A 17296-nucleotide genomic window follows, 5' to 3' on the forward strand; every position below is an offset into this window, starting at 1 on the left:
CGTTGCTGCTTGGGGACAAGCACAGTCCTGTCTTGCCTGATGTTTGGCTTTTGTTCTGTGGCAGCTGTTTACCAGGCTGTGGATGAAATGAACACTTGGCTTTACAGGGGGAGCAGGGACACACCCCTCCCCCTCCCCCTCCCGCCTTTTTTTTTTTTTTTTTCTTTGAGATGATGTGGAAGAAATACTGCAGTTTTCAGTTTTGACTGGTTTGCCTTCCAGATTTGCCCCGTGGCATTCAGCCGCATGTTACGTGGTGACAGTCCTGGCGCGCACACCAGTCTGTATTGTTTCCCGCTTACGCATTTACACATCATCTTCCTGTAACCGTCACTGATCCCACTGTAAGTCTGATAGCTGGTCAGAGGGCAGGAATGTTAGGATCCTTCCTCTGTGCTGCTTTCTCGAAGGGTTTCGCCAGTTCGTAACATGCCCGTGTGTGTGCATCTGTTTCAAGGCGGCGAGGTCTTAAAGCGTTTTTGCTCATTTCTGCTCGAACGCACCTGCAGGGGCTCACCTGTTTCCCAGAGCATCCGTCCGGCCTCCTTTAACGTGTACTTAAATACCATTTTCTCCCCGGAGAACGAATTGTAGGGAATCAGAAGTGATGTGTCTTGCCCGCCTCCTAGGAAAATGTGTATCAGAAAAATTAACTTCGGGGGCGCTTGAGTGGCTCAGTCAGATAAGCAGCTGACTCCTGACTTCAGCTCAGGTCATGATCTCAGGGTCCTGGGATCGAGCCCCACATCAGGCTCCATGTTCACTGGGGAGTCTGCTTCAGGATTCTCTCTCTCTCTCCCTCTCCCCCTGCTCATGCTCACTCTCTCTGTCTGTCTCTCTGTCTCTCTCTCAAATAAATAAATAAATCTTAAAAAAAAAAAAAGAAAAAGAAAAATTAACTTCGAAGGAAGCCTGTGCTTTGCGAAACCTGCAGAGAGTAAATTGCAGAGTCTTGCGGACAGCGTTCTGCTCCCGGCAGCTCCTGTGTATTCATTGCTGGCACTGTACCTGTGCGTGCAGGGTTGTTGGGGCCCTCGGGGAGGGAACAGGTCTCCCTCTCGTGTGGCAAGGCTCAGCAGTGTGTGTAGTGCCGAAGCGCGTGCGTTCTGGGGCCAGCCTGCCCGCGTTCCAGGAGCAGCTCCGCTGCCCTTGATCCTGGGCTAGCTGTGTGATCTGCCTCCTGTGCCCATTTCCTGCTGCCTAAGTGGGGATGATGCGAACACCCACCTTCTCAGGGCTGGTTTGAGGATTAAATAAGGGAGTGTCTGCAAGGTCGTGCGAATAGGTGCTGGCATTTGGCGTGTTCTGTGTAGCTCTTTGGTTTTTTTTAGTTTAATTTTTTAAAAAGATTTTATTTATTTGCGAGAGAGCACATGAGCAGGGGCGGGAGGGCAGGAGAGCGAGAAGCAGGCTCCGCGCTGAGCCGGGAGCCCCACGCGGGGCTGGATCCCCGGACCGTGGGATCATGACCTGAGCCGAAGGCAGACGGTTAATGGACTGAGCCACGCAGGCGCCCCTTCTGTGTAGCTCTTAAGTGTTAACTGTTGTTCATTAATCCCCAGTTGACTCTAAAGCAGTTTAAGTTGATAAGTGCCCCTTGATAGGGTTTTTCAGTAAGCGCTCACGACTTCCGAGAGCAGAGCCAAACATGTAAATTTTCCGAACCCAGCAGTGAGTTCTCAAAATGTCTTTCCTAGGAATGGAGCTTACTGCTATGGACAGTTCACCGAAAAGTCCTGGGAGCACGTTTATGTTGGTGACTCTTGATCAACCAGGATTTTTCTGTCATGCAGTTGAATACCCGGGTTTTTCTAGACTAAACTACCTTCGCAGCCCCAGCGTATGGATCGGGAATTAAAACCGAGAGCTTCTGTTGTGGGGAGTTTTTTTATCTGGTACTGTTTATATTCTGGGTTTCCCCTTCCTAGGTACTGTTTCCTCTGTGGAGCTTAGCCTGTTGGCGTAAGCAAGTGCTGAAAGGCGGGGAGGATGTTGAATTCTGCTCTGATACCTCAGGCTCGCTACATAGATGCTGGCAAGTGGCAGAGAGGTGCCCGTGGTCTGGGGACCTTGGTCGGGCAAGTGGTCCTCCTCACCCCGCCTTTTAAAACTCCCATGGAAATGACTTGGCTGATGAGATATTCATGGCTTCTATGATGAGTAAGGCAGCGTCATGGCCCAGGACATGAGAATTACCCCAGCTTTCAAGAGAAGATTTGCACTGAGGTATCCTGGGTATGTGAGGGCTGACCTCGGTATTAAGGTCATTTCGGTTGGAGAGGACAGAAAACCACAAGTGACAGGGTTTAAACAAGATGAGTTATCTCACTGTGCTTCCTCTCTCAGTTCTGTGATCATTGGAGTCTGGGACTCCCTTAATTTAGCTGCTCCACTACCTTTAGTCCCATGATATCAGGGCTGCAAAGTGGCTACTTGTGCTCCAGCTCTCTAGTCTGCATTCCACCCAACAGGAAGGAGAGGCAACAGGGACCCTGATGGTTTAAGGAGATTCCAGGAAGCTGCCACTCTACACTCCTGCTTATCAAATTGGTTAGAACTTAGCACAGTCACCAGGAGCCGCAAGGGAGGCTGGGAAGCAGGGCCAGGTGCCCAGCTAAAATTCTGGGGACTGAGAGTGGGGTGCGCAGCTAGCTGTCCGTGCCTGAGTCCCTTTGGATGGAATGGAGGCTCATCTTAAGAATGAGAAGGGCAAGCTATGCTTTTACAAATACCAGGTCGGGGGTTGCCTGGGTGGCTCAGTCCGTTAAACGTCTGCCTTTGGCCTACGGCTCAGGTCGTGATCTCAGCATCCTGGGATCTGCCAGAACCCTGCGTTCTGCTCAGCAGGGAGTCTGCTTCTCCCTCTCCCTCTGTGCTCTCTCTCTCTCACACACATACACACTCTCTCTCTCTCTAATGAATAAGTAAAATCTTAAACAAACAAACAAAAAAACCAGGTCTGAAGGATAAAGAAGTCTTCTGGATGAACTCATACATTTTCTGTGGTAATCATGGCATACACTTGAGCGAGCCCTGCAGGTGCGCAGTCCTGCGAGGCTCAGGGAGCAAATGCTGAGTCACAGTTGGTCTCTCTGGTCCAGGGGCCTTGTAGGTTATTGCATTGACCTGTGGCTGCTTTTTGGTACCTAAGACTCTTAGATTACATAACAATTTAGTGAATTTCTGACTTAGGTATTTGTGTGTGTGGGGGGGGAAGGGGTGGCGGTAATTGTATTTTGGCCAGGAGAACCCACTTGCAGTGCATGGGTTCTGGGGCACCCAGGCCCCCAAGATGGATGTCCTTACAGACATTACCAGAGCGCCCTGAATACCGCCTCCCTGTGGCTGCCACGCGGTCAGTTCTGTTGGGAATCCCGTTGGCATGTTCGAGCTTTGTTTTACCTTACCCAGGGCAAATTACTGGTGCTTTAGTTTTCTCATGCCTGTAAATTAGAGCTTCAGAGCTGGGTGGGGGCAACCCCTGCCCCCAGAGGAGTGATGTCATGTCTGGGGGGCGTGCTGGACACCGTGTCAGTTAGTGGTAATGTTTCTTACGCAATGTGAGTGACAGCGAAAGCTGCTGTCCGCAGTGTTTGGGGTAACTTGCAAACAGTCCCAGAGTGAAGGAGCTGGATGGGGTCCCCCTGCTTGAAGAGGCACCTGGCCTTCTTGAGCTAATTAGCTAATGGCGGTGGCAGGTTCAGGGCAGGTGTTAAAGGACATCCACAACGCATTCCTAAGGACCAGGAGGCCGTGATGAAGAACACCCTTCACCTGGAGCTGGCTCTTTTCAGCCCTGGGTTGGATGGTTGCTAGGCTCTTCCCCATCCCAGCAGCCCTCCGCCAGATCCTGAGGCAGCTTACCGAGAGTGGGGCAAGCACCTCGATGGGATTCCTAAATGTTGGGTAGCACGTCCCTTCGTCCGTTCTTCTCTAAGGACGCGTTTACGAAATGCCAGCCCATTGCTCTAGGGACCCACCCAGCCTGAAGGCCTCCTGGGCTCTCTGGCTGGCCTCCGTCCAGCTTCTCAGCAGCTACGTGTGGAGGGTGGAGGGCTCTTAACAAAGAAGTTACCCAGAGCTCCATTGCCCTGTTTGTTAGTTTTATTCTGTCAGCAGTATTGGAACTGGACAGAGGACCTGAAGGATTCGATGGTGCGTGTGGAACAGACACACACCAGCAATAGCACGGTTAGATGGTGTCCGGGCCGTCGGAGCCACCTCCTCCATGAGAATCGCTTTAGAGAAATCATACTTCCTATGGCAGGACAGGAGCCTGTGGCCACTCAGCTGCAGGGCCAGCTGGAGGGTCTGTTGACTGCTTGCTCCTGGGGCTTTCCGGATAGGAAGTGTGTCTCTTTGAGAAACGAGGCTGGCACATTGTTCAGCACATCTGGGGGACTGGCCGGATCGTCGAGTCGAATGCGTGCATGTTCTCAGAACTACGGAGCCTTTGGGCTCCCAGTGACTGGCTCCTAACAGCTAGAGTCTTTTGAAGAGACTCCAGTTTAGGTTCCAGACATCTCGAACAGTTGTGTGTGTGTGTGTCTGTGTGTCTGTGTGTCCTTTCAGCTTCTTTTCAATACGCCTGTCACTCCCCTGCCTTTAGTTCTCTGAAATTCTTTGACATTTACCATTATGTTGACTCTCATGATGCAGCGGGACAAAAAACCGAGTTATATTCCTAACCAGTTCCCTCCGTGTCTCCTTTCCCCCATCACTGATCTCTGGAAGTAGAGTCTGTTCATGGAGAATATCAGGGCTTCGGTTCCGGACTAGTGAAAAGAATCGGGCATTGGAAGTTAGAAGAGCTGTGGTTTGAGATTCAGCTCTGGGACCTTGAACAAGGCATTCAACTGATGGACTCCAAGCTTCAGGTTCCTCATTAGATAAAAAAGAGATAAAATAGTCACATCTTGTTGTAATGGAATTAAAGGAGATGGTATCTTCAAATGCCATACAAGTGAAGAAATCTCAGATCCCCTCCACTGATTATTGCATACGTGTGTGTGTGTGTGTGTGTGTGTGTGTTTCTGTGTGTTTATCTCTCTCTCTATCTCTATCTGTATCTCCCACTTTATTCTAAAGATAACCTCATATCGACCTGGCTTTCACTCCAAATTCAGACAGCAACCCACAGTCCTGGCTGGCTTATTTTCCACCTCCCCACCTTTAGAAAAATGTGCTAGAAATGTCAGGAACAGAATATACTGTGGATACGTTGCACTGAGAATGGAGATGTCACTGAAACTAAGCTCAGCTCCAGTGGGCAAAAGCTATTTGCCGGGTCGGTGCAGCCAGTAAGGGGGGTGAGCTCTAGGGTTAGACCAGTTGGCTTGAGTCCTGGCTCTCCCTCCTGTGCCCTGTGCAAGTCATGTAACCTGTCTTCACCTCGGTCTTCACGTCAGTGGAGTGGGTATGATAATCATTTCTATCACATAGGGTTGTCCTAAGTGAGATCATTTAAAAATACTGAGCCTAGTACTAACTAGGAAGAAAATGCCCATTTTGGTCTTGTTCTAATAATAATGCTTGCTTGAATTGTGGTGATACACACATTGGGTAACGTGTACCACCTTAGCCATACTTAGGTGAACATTTCTGTAGTATTAAGTATAGTCATATGTTAGATGCTGATCTCCAGAACTTCTTCATCATGTAAAAGTGAAGGTATTTCCATTGAAAAACTCCCCGCTTCCTCCCCTCCCCCAGGCCCTGGCAGCCTCTATTCTACTTTGATTCTGTGAATTTGACTATTCTAGATACCTCCTTTAAGTGGAATCCTACAGTATTTGTCTTCCTGTGACATAATCGTTGTAGCCCTTAGGCCACCCCACTGATTGGCCCCTTGCCCACTCTTAGTGTCGGTAGGTAAGCTCCCGACTGCCTGCCTTTTCCAACCCTAGTCATTATTTCCCTTCTTGAGATAACGAGACACCTTGGAGTTCCATTTCATCCTGTTGAAGAGGGCAAGATTAGGGGGAAGGCAAATTAAAATGAAAGAGACCTAAGAAGCAGACTTCAAACAAGGCAAGGTAGAGTCTCTGTAGGGCTCTTTCCTCCCGATTGTGTGAAAATTCAAACCTGTCCTCAAGTGGAGGAATAGTATAATGAACCCCTGTGTACCTGTTGCCCCTGGTTCAGCAGCTGTCTAGTTCCAGGAGGACGAAAATAGTAGAAAATAGTAGAAAATAGTAGAAAAATCTAGACTAACCTGGAGACAGATGTTGTTTGCTTGTTCACACAGTGGTGTTTATGTTAAAGGACTCCTGCCTTGGGACTTCTGACTACCCTTTAGGTTGAGGCCTAAAGGAAGCAGGGTTGTAGGCAAGTCATGTCACGTGGTTTCCACATCTGGGAAGGACAGCACTTGTGACAACCAAGGGCGGTTGTCATGGAACACGTGGCCTAGGGCCTGACTTACTAAATCAGTTACAGGTGATGGTGTGTTTGTAGAAAGTAAGATCACCAAACAGGCCCATGAAGACATGGAGCCGAGGGATACCACTGTGGGCCAGCAAGAGAGCCAGATATATCCTTGATGAGAAATGGTGATGAACGCTGGCTTTCTGGATGTGATCATTAACCTGATTTTATTGGCCATTATATCCATTTGTCCTAGTTTGTACCTGGATTAAGAGAAATGATGGTTTACCTGCAAAATTAGGTAATGTAACTTCTTTATATACACGTTTTTTGGTAGTAGTGAGATTGCTATTCATATTTTAAAAAAATTAATGGATTTTAGCTAGAAGTAAAAAATACCACGATTTGAATAATCAAGTAGATAAGTACATCTGGTCCCATGAAGCCCTCTGTTCATTTTTGTTGTTTGGACTTCTAGAAGTAATTCTGTCTGCTAATAAAAGCTACAGGTGTAGACTTGGACCCTGAGTAGCCTTAGGATATAAGAACCAGATGGAAGTTAGGAAAAGGAAATGATGGGCTGGCACCTGTTTAAAAATGTATAGTTTATAATTGTATAGAGGCTTTGATTCTACTGTGGTATTTTCATTTTTGAATCCAGCTTAAGTCATGTGCAAGTTTTACCTTTCTGTGATTTTTTTTTTTTCCTGGAATAGCTGCTGTGCCAAAAATCCTGTTTTAAATGCTTTTCTGTTAATATGTGAAAATGTCAGAAAAGTAAAATAGTTTTCTTTTTTTTTTTTTTTAAGATTTATTTATTTGACACACACAGGAGAGCGAGAGAACGCGCGTGCCCGCAAACACAAGCAGGGGGAGTGGCAAACAGAGGGAGAGGGAGAAGCAGGCAGACTGCTGAGCAGGGATCCCGACATGGGGCTCCATCCCAGGACCCTGGGATCATGACCTAAGCCGGAGGCCGACACTTCACCCACTGAGCCATCCAGGTGTCCCAGTAGTTTTCAGATAATTAACAATCGAGTCAAAATACTGTTCGTCCAAAGATCCTTATTTGGTTGTGTGTCACAATTGGTGCAATAGGAAATATTGTGCAAAATACTTTCGTGTGGATTGACTAGGGCAACAGGAATGTCCAGTTTTCCTTATGCTTCGACAAAGCAAATACAGAGCTTCTGAGAAATGTAACTTTATAAAGTGTCCTGGTTTTTCCTTGTTAAAACCATTTGGTAAAGTAACTTCTATTGTGAAGCAAGCTCCCAAGACTGAGCCCAAGAAATCTCTATCTATGCCACTTTTATCGTCTCTTGTAATTAGGTCAGCCAGCTCCATAAGGAGGTTCAGCTATGGCTTGTAGGGTTTTTGTAATGTAGACATTCTTATTTTTAAATTAATCTGTACAAAATGGAAGAAAGATACAAGTTGGTAAATACGGTCCTTCAGTATCTCATTCTTTTGAGTGCACTTGTTTTTTATGTTTTTCTTTTGATGAAGAGTATGTATTATGGGAGAGAAAAAGAGGTAGATTTTAGGTTCTGTACCCCAATTCCAATTCCAGCGTGTGGGGCGGGGAGGGTCTTCCCCACATCAACAAGCAATTCCGGACATGAGCAGGGTATCTGGGAATCCCCCCCAATAATTCTGACACTACCTGAAGATAGCATCAGTTCCCACAGGTCGGGCTCAGTCCCGCGAGACCGCCCCCCCACCCCCTCTGCCCTGACCTCAGGTGTCAGTTGAAAGTCCCTGTTGTCACCTGTACTACTGGCTGACTGGCCATAGATTGAAGGTTCCAACTGCCCCTTCCTTGGGTTTGATTAATTTGCCAGAGCAGCTCACAGAACGCAGGCATTTTACTTAAAAGGTTACCAGTTGATTATAAAAGGATTTAAGTCAGGACTGGCCAGGTGGAAGAGAAGTTGTGTAGGGCCAGGTGTGAAGAGGAGTGGAGTTTCAGTGCTCTCTGAGCAGGCCACTCTCCCCACACTTCCAGGCGTTCACCAACCAGAAAGCTCACCAAACCTCATCCTCTTGGGTTTGTATGGACGCTTCATGACACACGCATTTCTGGTTCTATCATTGTTGACCCCTGATTCAGCCTCCAGCTCCTGCCCTCTGCCCTCCCCTTCCTGGAGGTCAGGGTGGTAGGACTGAAAGTTCTAACCCAATCACAAGGTTGGTCCCCCTGGCAACTACCCCCTTAGGTTCTTTCCAGAAGCCTCCTCCTTAACATAACAAAGACGGGTGTGCCCCTCCACTCAAAATAGGAAATACAAGGGTTTTGAGAACTGTGCCTGAAGTGCAAGGAGGACTAAATTAAGCATTTATTTTCACAACATCATAGGTAGATATGTGTATTGCCAGCAACATGACACAAAGCGCGTAGGTTTGAGTTGATCTGGAGCCGGCTGTCCCATTCGCGGCAGGGATACCCCACTTTGGTTTTGGTGTTGGTCGCCTTTTGTGTCCCATGTCACTGCAGTCCGTAAGGGGTGGAGTGTGTGTGTGTGAAGCAGCCCTCAGGCTTACTGTGAGTGTGAGTGCGAACTAGTCCATGGCCAGGCACTAGAGCAAAAGTAACCCAGGGAAGTAGGACCAAAGCCCTGACCTTGGCCTTACTGCTAATTGGCCGGGTTCTCTGGCCATGGTTTTTGATTCCGCATGTGCTCTAGGCACTTAGGACCCAGAGGCCCTTTAAGCCATCCGCACGTCATCACTGTGCCTTCTTTTCCACTTTCTGCAGTTTTGTGTGTTATCTATACCAGGGCACAAGCAGGGATAAATAAATTCGTGCTCCTTTGTAATCGTGGCTTTAGAAAAGACTTCATGGAAGAGGAGGTAGGAATTACCGCCCTCCTCCCCGCTGAGGCCCCTGCAGATACCTGCGAGTAGTAAGCTGTGTTTAGGAAGGGGAGGAAGAGACTCTGGGACCCCCTCTCAGCCAACTGTCTTTCTCCTTTAGCCTTCTAATCCATCATGCAAGATGGTAGCCTTTGGATTCTTTTTCCAGAAGCCCCTTGCGTGGGGCGTGTGCATCCGTGAGCTACTCTGTAGCCTTAAATCCCCCGCCTTCTCTTCTCTCCTGCAGTCTTCCGTCTGTGCTAAGATTGTGCAGCTCCTGGGACAGAATGAGGTGGACTGTCGCCAGAAGCAGGTGGTCATCCTGAGCCAGGATAGCTTCTACCGCGTCCTCACTTCGGAGCAGAAGGCCAAAGCCCTGAAGGGCCAGTTCAATTTCGATCACCCGGGTGAGTCAGGAGTTGAGGGTGTGGGTGTGTGGGTGTGTGGGTGTATGTGCTCGCCCTCTCATTCACTGAGGAAGTTGTTTGACCTCTTGGAATCTGTTTCAATTGATAAAATGGGGGATGAATAAATACCTTGCGGGGTTATGGTGGGGCCTAAAGAAGGAATTTTGGAAACGCATGCATAGTTGCATGGCTTAGTAAATAACGGATTGCATCTGCATCTGAACCAGAGCGACTCTATGTGAGCCTGTTACGTGAGATTGGCCAGACACAGGATAGCATGAACACATCCTTTTCTGCCTCTGATCTAAAGCAGCCAGGGCCCCCTCCGCCTCCCCCATCCCACACATGTGTGCACATGGCAGGGTATGAAACTCACTGATTAGCAGAAAGGACCATGGAGAGTCCAGGATGACTGCGTGACTTTTGCCTTGACAGTACCAGATGAGCACATTGCCCTTTAGCTGGTTTTGGTTCTTTTTTTTTTTTTTTTTTTAAGATTTTATTTATTTGTCAGAGAGAGAGAGCATAAGCATGGGGAGCAGCAGGCAGAGCTGGAGAAGCAGGCTCCCCGCTGAGCAAGGAACCCGATGTGGGACTCGATCCCAGTACTCTGGGATCTCATAACCCCAGCCGAAGGCCGAAGTTTAACCGACTGAGCCACCCAGGCGTCACTGGTTTTGGTTCTTACAACTGTTGGAATCAAAACTTGGTGCCCCTTATGCTCCCCTAGTCGCGCGTATGCTTTTCAGGTTAACGTGTGCGAGTTCTCAGGATAGCAGCTGAACTTGGAGGAGAGAGATGGCAGAGGCCAAGGGTGGGATGGAAAGGTAGAAAAAAGAAGTGAGTTTCTCAGAACGCATTCATACATTCTGTTTTGAGATCCAGGACATTTGCCTTCTGCTTTGGGTAGAGATCTGGCTTTTTTCGGTGGGGTGTATATATTCCTCTAGGGTGTGGTATACGTCCAGGAAATAGATGTGGGTAATTATAGGAGAAATCATTTTAAAATTCGGCAACGTTTTAACCGTCTGATTTCCTGCAGATGCCTTTGACAATGAACTCATCTTCAAGACACTCAAAGAAATCACTGAAGGGAAGACAGTGCAGATTCCCGTGTATGACTTTGTTTCCCATTCCCGGTAAGTGAGCTGTTCGGGGCTGGGCGTTGCTCCTCGCCGCTCTCAGAGGATTCCCGTTTCTCAGGCTGCAGACTGCGTTCTCCCCTACCCCCTGCCCATGGCCGCCTGTCTGTGACCGGCAGCAGCGTACGCTGTGGGTGTGCACGGGTTGGGGAGTTTACCTGGCGCTTCCTGGAACAGTACGCTCATCACATTTTGCTAACTCTCTAAGGACAGGTTCATGAATTTGGGCGCAGGTGAGGGACTATACACTTGTCCTGATTCACAGCCCCGAGCTTTGTTCCTGGAATAAGATGTAAAGGGGCCAGGCAGAGGACACAGGAAGAACAAAGAAAACTGTTCTTTCTTCTCTCCTGGTTGGACCTTGTGTGAGAGCACTGAGGTCACCGGAGACCAGATGCTCAACTCTCAGGAGAGTTTCTCAGTTAGTCCTTTCTGCTGATCTGTGTTCATGCTCCTGATTAGGTCTAGAGGCGGGGCTCATCTTCTTTCCCTCTGAGTGGTTGCATGAGGCTACAAGAGGACTCGCACCTGCTGGCCAGGTTCCCAAGCTCCCTCGAGCCTCCCAGGACTCTGTGCTCACTCTGTCTCCTTGGGGACTTCCCAGGCGGACTCTAAACTTCTGAATGGCATTTAAAGCACGCGTAGTTGCTCCTTATTCTGGGCTAGTAATTGGTCAGTAAGTGTTGTTTTCAGCACTGTGCTGTTTTGAAAGTTTCTCCCACCTGCTTTTCATCCTTCTTTCTTGGTTCCTTTCTTTCATTCTCTCGAGTGGAATTCTTTTTTTTTAATGGGAAATTAGATTTCATGCATCTTTCACTACCAAATGTCTCTATAATTAAAAGCCCATCTTTATCTCCCTGTGTGTCCTTTAGTTCATATCTCAGCCCGCCATCAGTGCGGGATTCCTCACATGTTCTGTGCCTTTCCCAGAACTTGAGGTGTGGCAAAGACTGGTTGGAGGAGGAAGGGAGTGAACACATTGTGCTGGAAAGCCAGGGTGCTTAGCGCCTCCCCTTCATCCCTCACCGGTATCTTCTGAAGCGTGTCCTACTATGGACCAGATGCTACTGTGCCGAAAACTCAAAGAACAAGATGCACCTCCAGCATCAAACCACCATAGACCGTGCAGGCAAAAAGAGGTTTAGTATAGGAATTGGAGCTAATAAGAGTGTAGAGGGGGCTGCTGGGAGAGCTAAGATCTGGGAGGCTGTAGTCTGAGGCATTGGAGAAGAAGCCAGGGTCCGTGGCAAGTCTAAGAAGCTGCCAGATCTGTGCCCCAGCCTCCAAGGGCGGGGGGAGACTTGTGGAGTGTCTGCAAAAGTTGTCTTGTGTGGCTGTTAAGGTCCCCTAAAAATTATGTGGGTTTTGTTTCATCTTCTACATTTCCCATTGGCAAAGCACCCTGGGACCCAGAGGGAAAAGGATTCTGGGAATTGTAGTTTCTTGCCTTAGCAGGGAGTGGGGGTGATGTCCTGTCCACAAGAGACCCACAGGGAGCCCGCCAGCTCTCAGGTCCAGGGCGGAGCCCTGCTGCGGAATTAAAATGCAGCTTGATAACTAAGGTAAGGGCCCATGGTGAAATGTGAAGGAGGGAGGGAGGGCTGGAGTATTTAGAGCAGGTTGTATAGAGGGGGCGATATTTAAGCTGTATATTGGAAAGCATAAGAAGTCGTTGGAGAAGGGGATTTTCAAGGTAAACGGGTCGGGAAGCATTTCAGGGATGAGCTTGGTGGGGAATTGCATCTGGTTAGGAGTGGCAGGATGGGGGTGAGTGTGCGGAAGAGTGGCTAGGAGGCAGGCCCCAGAGAGGAGACGGCTAGAGCGCCAACATGTTGGCAGTAAGGAGTCCCAGACGGCTGTTATGTGGGAGCAGATCATTCTGGTGGCAGGAAGAGAGGATCCACAGTGTTATTTATGAAGCCCTTGGAGTAGTAGCCCAGGTGAGAGACTCCTAAGGGCCCGAGGTCAGGCGGTGGTTGGCAGGAGGCAGGACCTGACCAGATAGAAGGGGGCGGGGGTGTAGCCTGTGCAGCAGGAGGGGTTCACAGATTAACAAAAGAAACCGCAGCAGAATTCCCCATCTAGATGTGATTCACTTTTTCTTCCTCCTGATTCTTTTCAGACCATATATTTTATAACCCTATTTTTCGGTGGCCTACAGCCCATCTCTTTGTGAAACTTCTCCTGACCACTTTTGACCACAGCAGTCCCTCCACTCTCAAGGGCCACTTGTTAGGGACCCAGCTGTTCAGAGTTTACTGCTCCCGACCATCCACGCGCCTTTTCATGGGGGTGTACAAACAGATGTTGGACTAAGAGGAGACTCTTGTTTGCTGTAAATACCCTGCTCTGACCTTGCCCTTCCTCATAAGCCAAACGAGAGGCTTGGATTTAGGGTATCTCAGATGCTCTCATAGTCTCGGTATCTCATGTGGACTTCCCAGCCAGACTCTGAACGTCTGCACAGAATATTGCACCAAGCGTGGCTCCTCGTGTGTTCTGGGCTGGTGGTTCCTCAGTAGATGTGTTGTTAGCTCTGGGCTGTTTTGAAGGGTGCTCCTCCCGAGATGGACCTGCTCCCTTGGGAAGGGCTCGAGTCCAGGTTCTTGGGGTACCAACACCAGCACACATTTACGTTCTCCCTGCTTTCCCGGGATTGATGAGGCATGTTTGTTGAGTTAGAAAACCACCTGTTCCCTGTTCATGCTTCTCCGCTAGGTGTCCTGACCAGCACACGTACACCTCGCACGGTCACGGTGACTCTGGTAGTATGTTTTCCAGACGGAGCCCTGGGCGTCCCAGCCAAGACTTTGCACCCTCCTTCATGCAGGGCAGTTGCCCACGGTGGCTTGTAATTTTACTCACTCACTGGTCCTTTCTTCTACCCATTTCCCTTCTGAACTCTGTCCGGTTAAGTTCTTTATCCTAAACCACGGTGGGCAGGCGCCCTGTTTTCTGGTAGCTGACATTCCTCCAGACTGGTGCTCCTCACCCCTGGCCACTTGTTAGAAACACTTGGGGTGGTTTTATAAAACACCAGCACTCTGGCTCTACCCCAGATGAATGAAATCAGAGCTCCGCAGGGTAGGGCCCAGGCATACATTGTTTTAAAGATTCTATTTATTTGAGAGAGAGAGGGAGAGCACACGCGTGTGTGCACGTGCAAGGGGGGGGCGCGCAGAGGGAAAGGGAGAGAGAATCTTTTTTTTCTTTTTTTTAAAGATTTTATTTATTTATTTGACAGAGAGACAGCCAGCGAGAGAGGGAACACAAGCAGGGGGTGTGGGAGAGGAAGAAGCAGGCTCCTAGTGGAGGAACCCGATGCGGGGCTTGACCCCAGGATTCTGGGATCATGCCCTGAGCCGAAGGCAGATGCTTAACGACTGAGCCACCCAGGTGCCCCAGGGAGAGAGAATCTTAAGCAGACTCCACTCTCAGCACAGAGTCTCGGTCTCATGACTTTTTTTTTTTTAAACAATTATTTTCTTTCTTTCTTTCTTTCTTTCTTTCTTTCTTTCTTTCTTTCTTTCTTTCTTTCTTTCTTTCTCTTTCTTTCCTTCCTTCCTTCCTTCCTTCCTTCCTTCCTTCCTTCCTTCCTTCCTTCCTTCCTTCCTTCCTTAAGATTTTATTTATTCATTTGACAGAGATAGAGACAGCCAGCGAGAGAGGGAACACAAGCAGGGGGAGTGGGAGAGGAAGAAGCAGGCTCCCAGCGGAAGAGCCTGATGTGGGGCTCGATCCCAGAATGCCGGGATCACACCCTGAGCCGAAGGCAGACCCTTAACGACTGAGCCACCCAGCTGCCCCTCAGTCTCACGACCTTGACAACACAACCTGAGCCGAAACCAAGAGTCTGTCTCTTAACCGACTGAGCCACCCAGGCACCCGCGGCCATACATATTTTTTTTTTTTAAAGATTTTATTTATTTATTTTGACACAGATAGAGACAGCCAGCGAGAGAGGGAACACAAGCAGGGGGGAGTGGGAGAGGAAGAAGCAGGCTCCTAGCGGAGGAGCCTGATGTGGGGCTCGATCCCATAACGCCGGGATCACGCCCTGAGCCGAAGGCAGCCGCTTAACCGCTGTGCCACCCAGGCGCCCCCGTACATATTTTTTTTTAAATCGCCCCAGATGATTCTGTGTGCATCCACGTCACATCACTGTTCTAGAGTCTCCTAATCTTACTCACCCGGTCCTCTTCTGTTGTCTCTTATGGCTCATTATTCTGCCACTTTGGTAATCGCTTCAGTAGTGCCTGCCTTAGAACTTAGACAGGAACCCAAGGGTCTGAGCTAATAAGGAATCAAAGAGTGTTTACAGGAGGGAAGTTCAGGGCATCCTCTTGCGTGGGCAGCTGCTGACTTCCCTGTGTTTGCACAGAAAAACCCATTGTCTTAAGGAACCATAAAAAAATTTGTTTTATTTGGTTTTATTCCTCAATGTCCGCATGAGTAGTAAACTTTGCACTGGTAACTACTACTTTCCTTTCAATGACTTTTGAGCAAGGGGCAGTAGGTGATGGTTAGGACAGAAGCAGATGGAGACACTGTGGGCTAGATGGAGAGGTATAGCGCACCCCTGCCTCACTGAGGAGGAGGAGGGGGAGGAGGAGGAGCACCTGCAGCCCCGGACCCACAGCCGCCGTGCTGCTGGAGGTGGAGCCAGGCCAGATGGAGCTCCGGAGGCTTTCCTTCCCCTTAGATGCTTCCTCTCCTCTCTCCTCTTCTGCGCAACTTCCTTTTTCTGCCTCCTTCTCTCTGGTCCCTTCCTGCCTCCTTCAGTTGCCTCTGGACAGGGGAGGGGTGGGGCTGTTGGGAGAAGACTGTGAGTTTCTGTTTGTGAAAGTTCAATGTTAGCTTCCATAAATGCCGAGCCTGAGAGCATTCCTGGAGACGCCTCCAGAGAAAAGAAGAAATCACATCTGCTTCTGTCTGTCTCTGTTGTGCGTTCAACAGCACGTTTTGTTACTCCAAGGAGAGGGACAACTGCCTTCTATTTCTGCTTTATGGGGAGAGCTCAGAAGAGCTAGCCAGAGGGGCACCTGGGTGGCACAGCGGTTAAGCGTCTGCCTTCGGCTCAGGGCGTGATCCCGGCGTTATGGGATCGAGCCCCACATCAGGCTCCTCTGCTATGAGCCTGCTTCTTCCTCTCCCACTCCCCCTGCTTGTGTTCCCTCTCTCGCTGGCTGTCTCTATCTCTGTCAAATAAATAAATAAAATCTTTAAAAAAAAAAAAAAAAAAAAGAAGAGCTAGCCAGAGGAGACCTTTGCCCCGGTCGTGGTGGCCGTTTGGTCGGTCTTCAGTGGTGGTCCAAGGGCCCTGCAAGGCTGCGTTAGCTTCCCCCTTTTGGTCCTGCTATCGGTCTACGGGGAGGGGACCCCAGAATCAGACACCGCTGTCCTCCTCCCTTTGCTCACCCTGCCTGGTCCGGCCCGTCATCTGCTGTGTGCTTTGCAGGAAGGAAGAGACGGTCACTGTGTACCCCGCGGATGTGGTGCTCTTCGAAGGGATCCTGGCCTTCTACTCCCAGGAGGTGCGAGACCTCTTCCAGATGAAGCTTTTCGTGGACACAGATGCGGACACCCGGCTCTCCCGCAGAGGTGTGTTCTAGAAGCCTCCAGTGGCCCCGTTGGTGGCCCAGTCCAGCTGAGTCAGTTCAGTCCCAGGATGTCCTGCTGCTCAAACATTTGGTGACATCTGAGAAGGGATTAGTCACTGTTTTGGATAACGAAAGGCTTGTGAGGTCACGGAGATGAAATCAGAAGTTTATGTTGTGGTTTTGCTGGAAAACTTTGATTAAATGCCCAGTTCTTTATGGTTTTCCCACAGGCATCGTAATCAAGACAGAGCTAACTAGGATGTCTGGGGGCAGGAATCCCTAGTGCCCGCAGCGCTGGGCAGCTTGTCCCCACCAGCCTGCTTCTAGCCCTTTATTTTCCAGAAAGCTCTATGGAGGTTTGGTCACTCTCTCCAGGCAGCTGCGGAGCAAAGTCGCTTGGTCTTTGCCTCTGCAGGCCTTACGGAGGGCGTGCCTGTGAAGGTCCCCACACCTGGTGTCCTGAGGGACAGCTGCCCTTTGGTGGGGAGTGGAGCCCATGAATTCAGCCCTGTAGGACATTGAGCGGAGCCCTTGCTTCCACTAGGGCATCAGGAGGCTTCATAGGGGATGTGGTAGGGTGATGATGCTGACAACCCAAGAAATTACACAGTGCAAATACAGACACGCAGGGCCTGTTCCGGGAAGCAGGAAGCTGGAGTTCCTAGAGGGCTGTCCAGAGAGATGCTGGAAATTGCTTGAGGCGGATTACGGGGACTGTGGCTTCCAATTTGGCCTCTGGTTGATGAGGGAGAGCTACCAAGGGGTTTTGAGCAGGGCACGCGAAAGGGCCTCAGCTCTCTGTTGGGAGATGACTCTGATGGAGGGAGTGGGAGTGAAGACTGCAGGTAGGGCTGCTGTAGGAGGTGGCAGGGATGAGACGGTACCAGCAGAGTCGGAAAATGACAGCCCCCCGTGGGGGCCGTGG

The 17296-nt window shown here is 49.6% G+C and overlaps 1 protein-coding gene across 1 annotated transcript in view; it reads left to right on the forward strand.

Moving 5' to 3' along the window:
- The window catches only part of UCK2 (uridine-cytidine kinase 2), a 69104-nt gene that overhangs the window by 39489 nt on the left and 12319 nt on the right, over positions 1-17296 (forward strand). The window contains exons 2-4 of the mRNA XM_045809664.2: positions 9470-9629; positions 10672-10768; positions 16230-16372. Coding sequence (XP_045665620.1) covers positions 9470-9629; positions 10672-10768; positions 16230-16372 — 400 coding nt within the window. The remainder of the gene's footprint in view (positions 1-9469; positions 9630-10671; positions 10769-16229; positions 16373-17296) is intronic.

This window comes from Ursus americanus, chromosome 2, assembly GCF_024610735.1.
Source record: "Ursus americanus isolate L20-20 chromosome 2, mUrsAme1.1.p, whole genome shotgun sequence".
NCBI lineage: Eukaryota > Metazoa > Chordata > Mammalia > Carnivora > Ursidae > Ursus > Ursus americanus.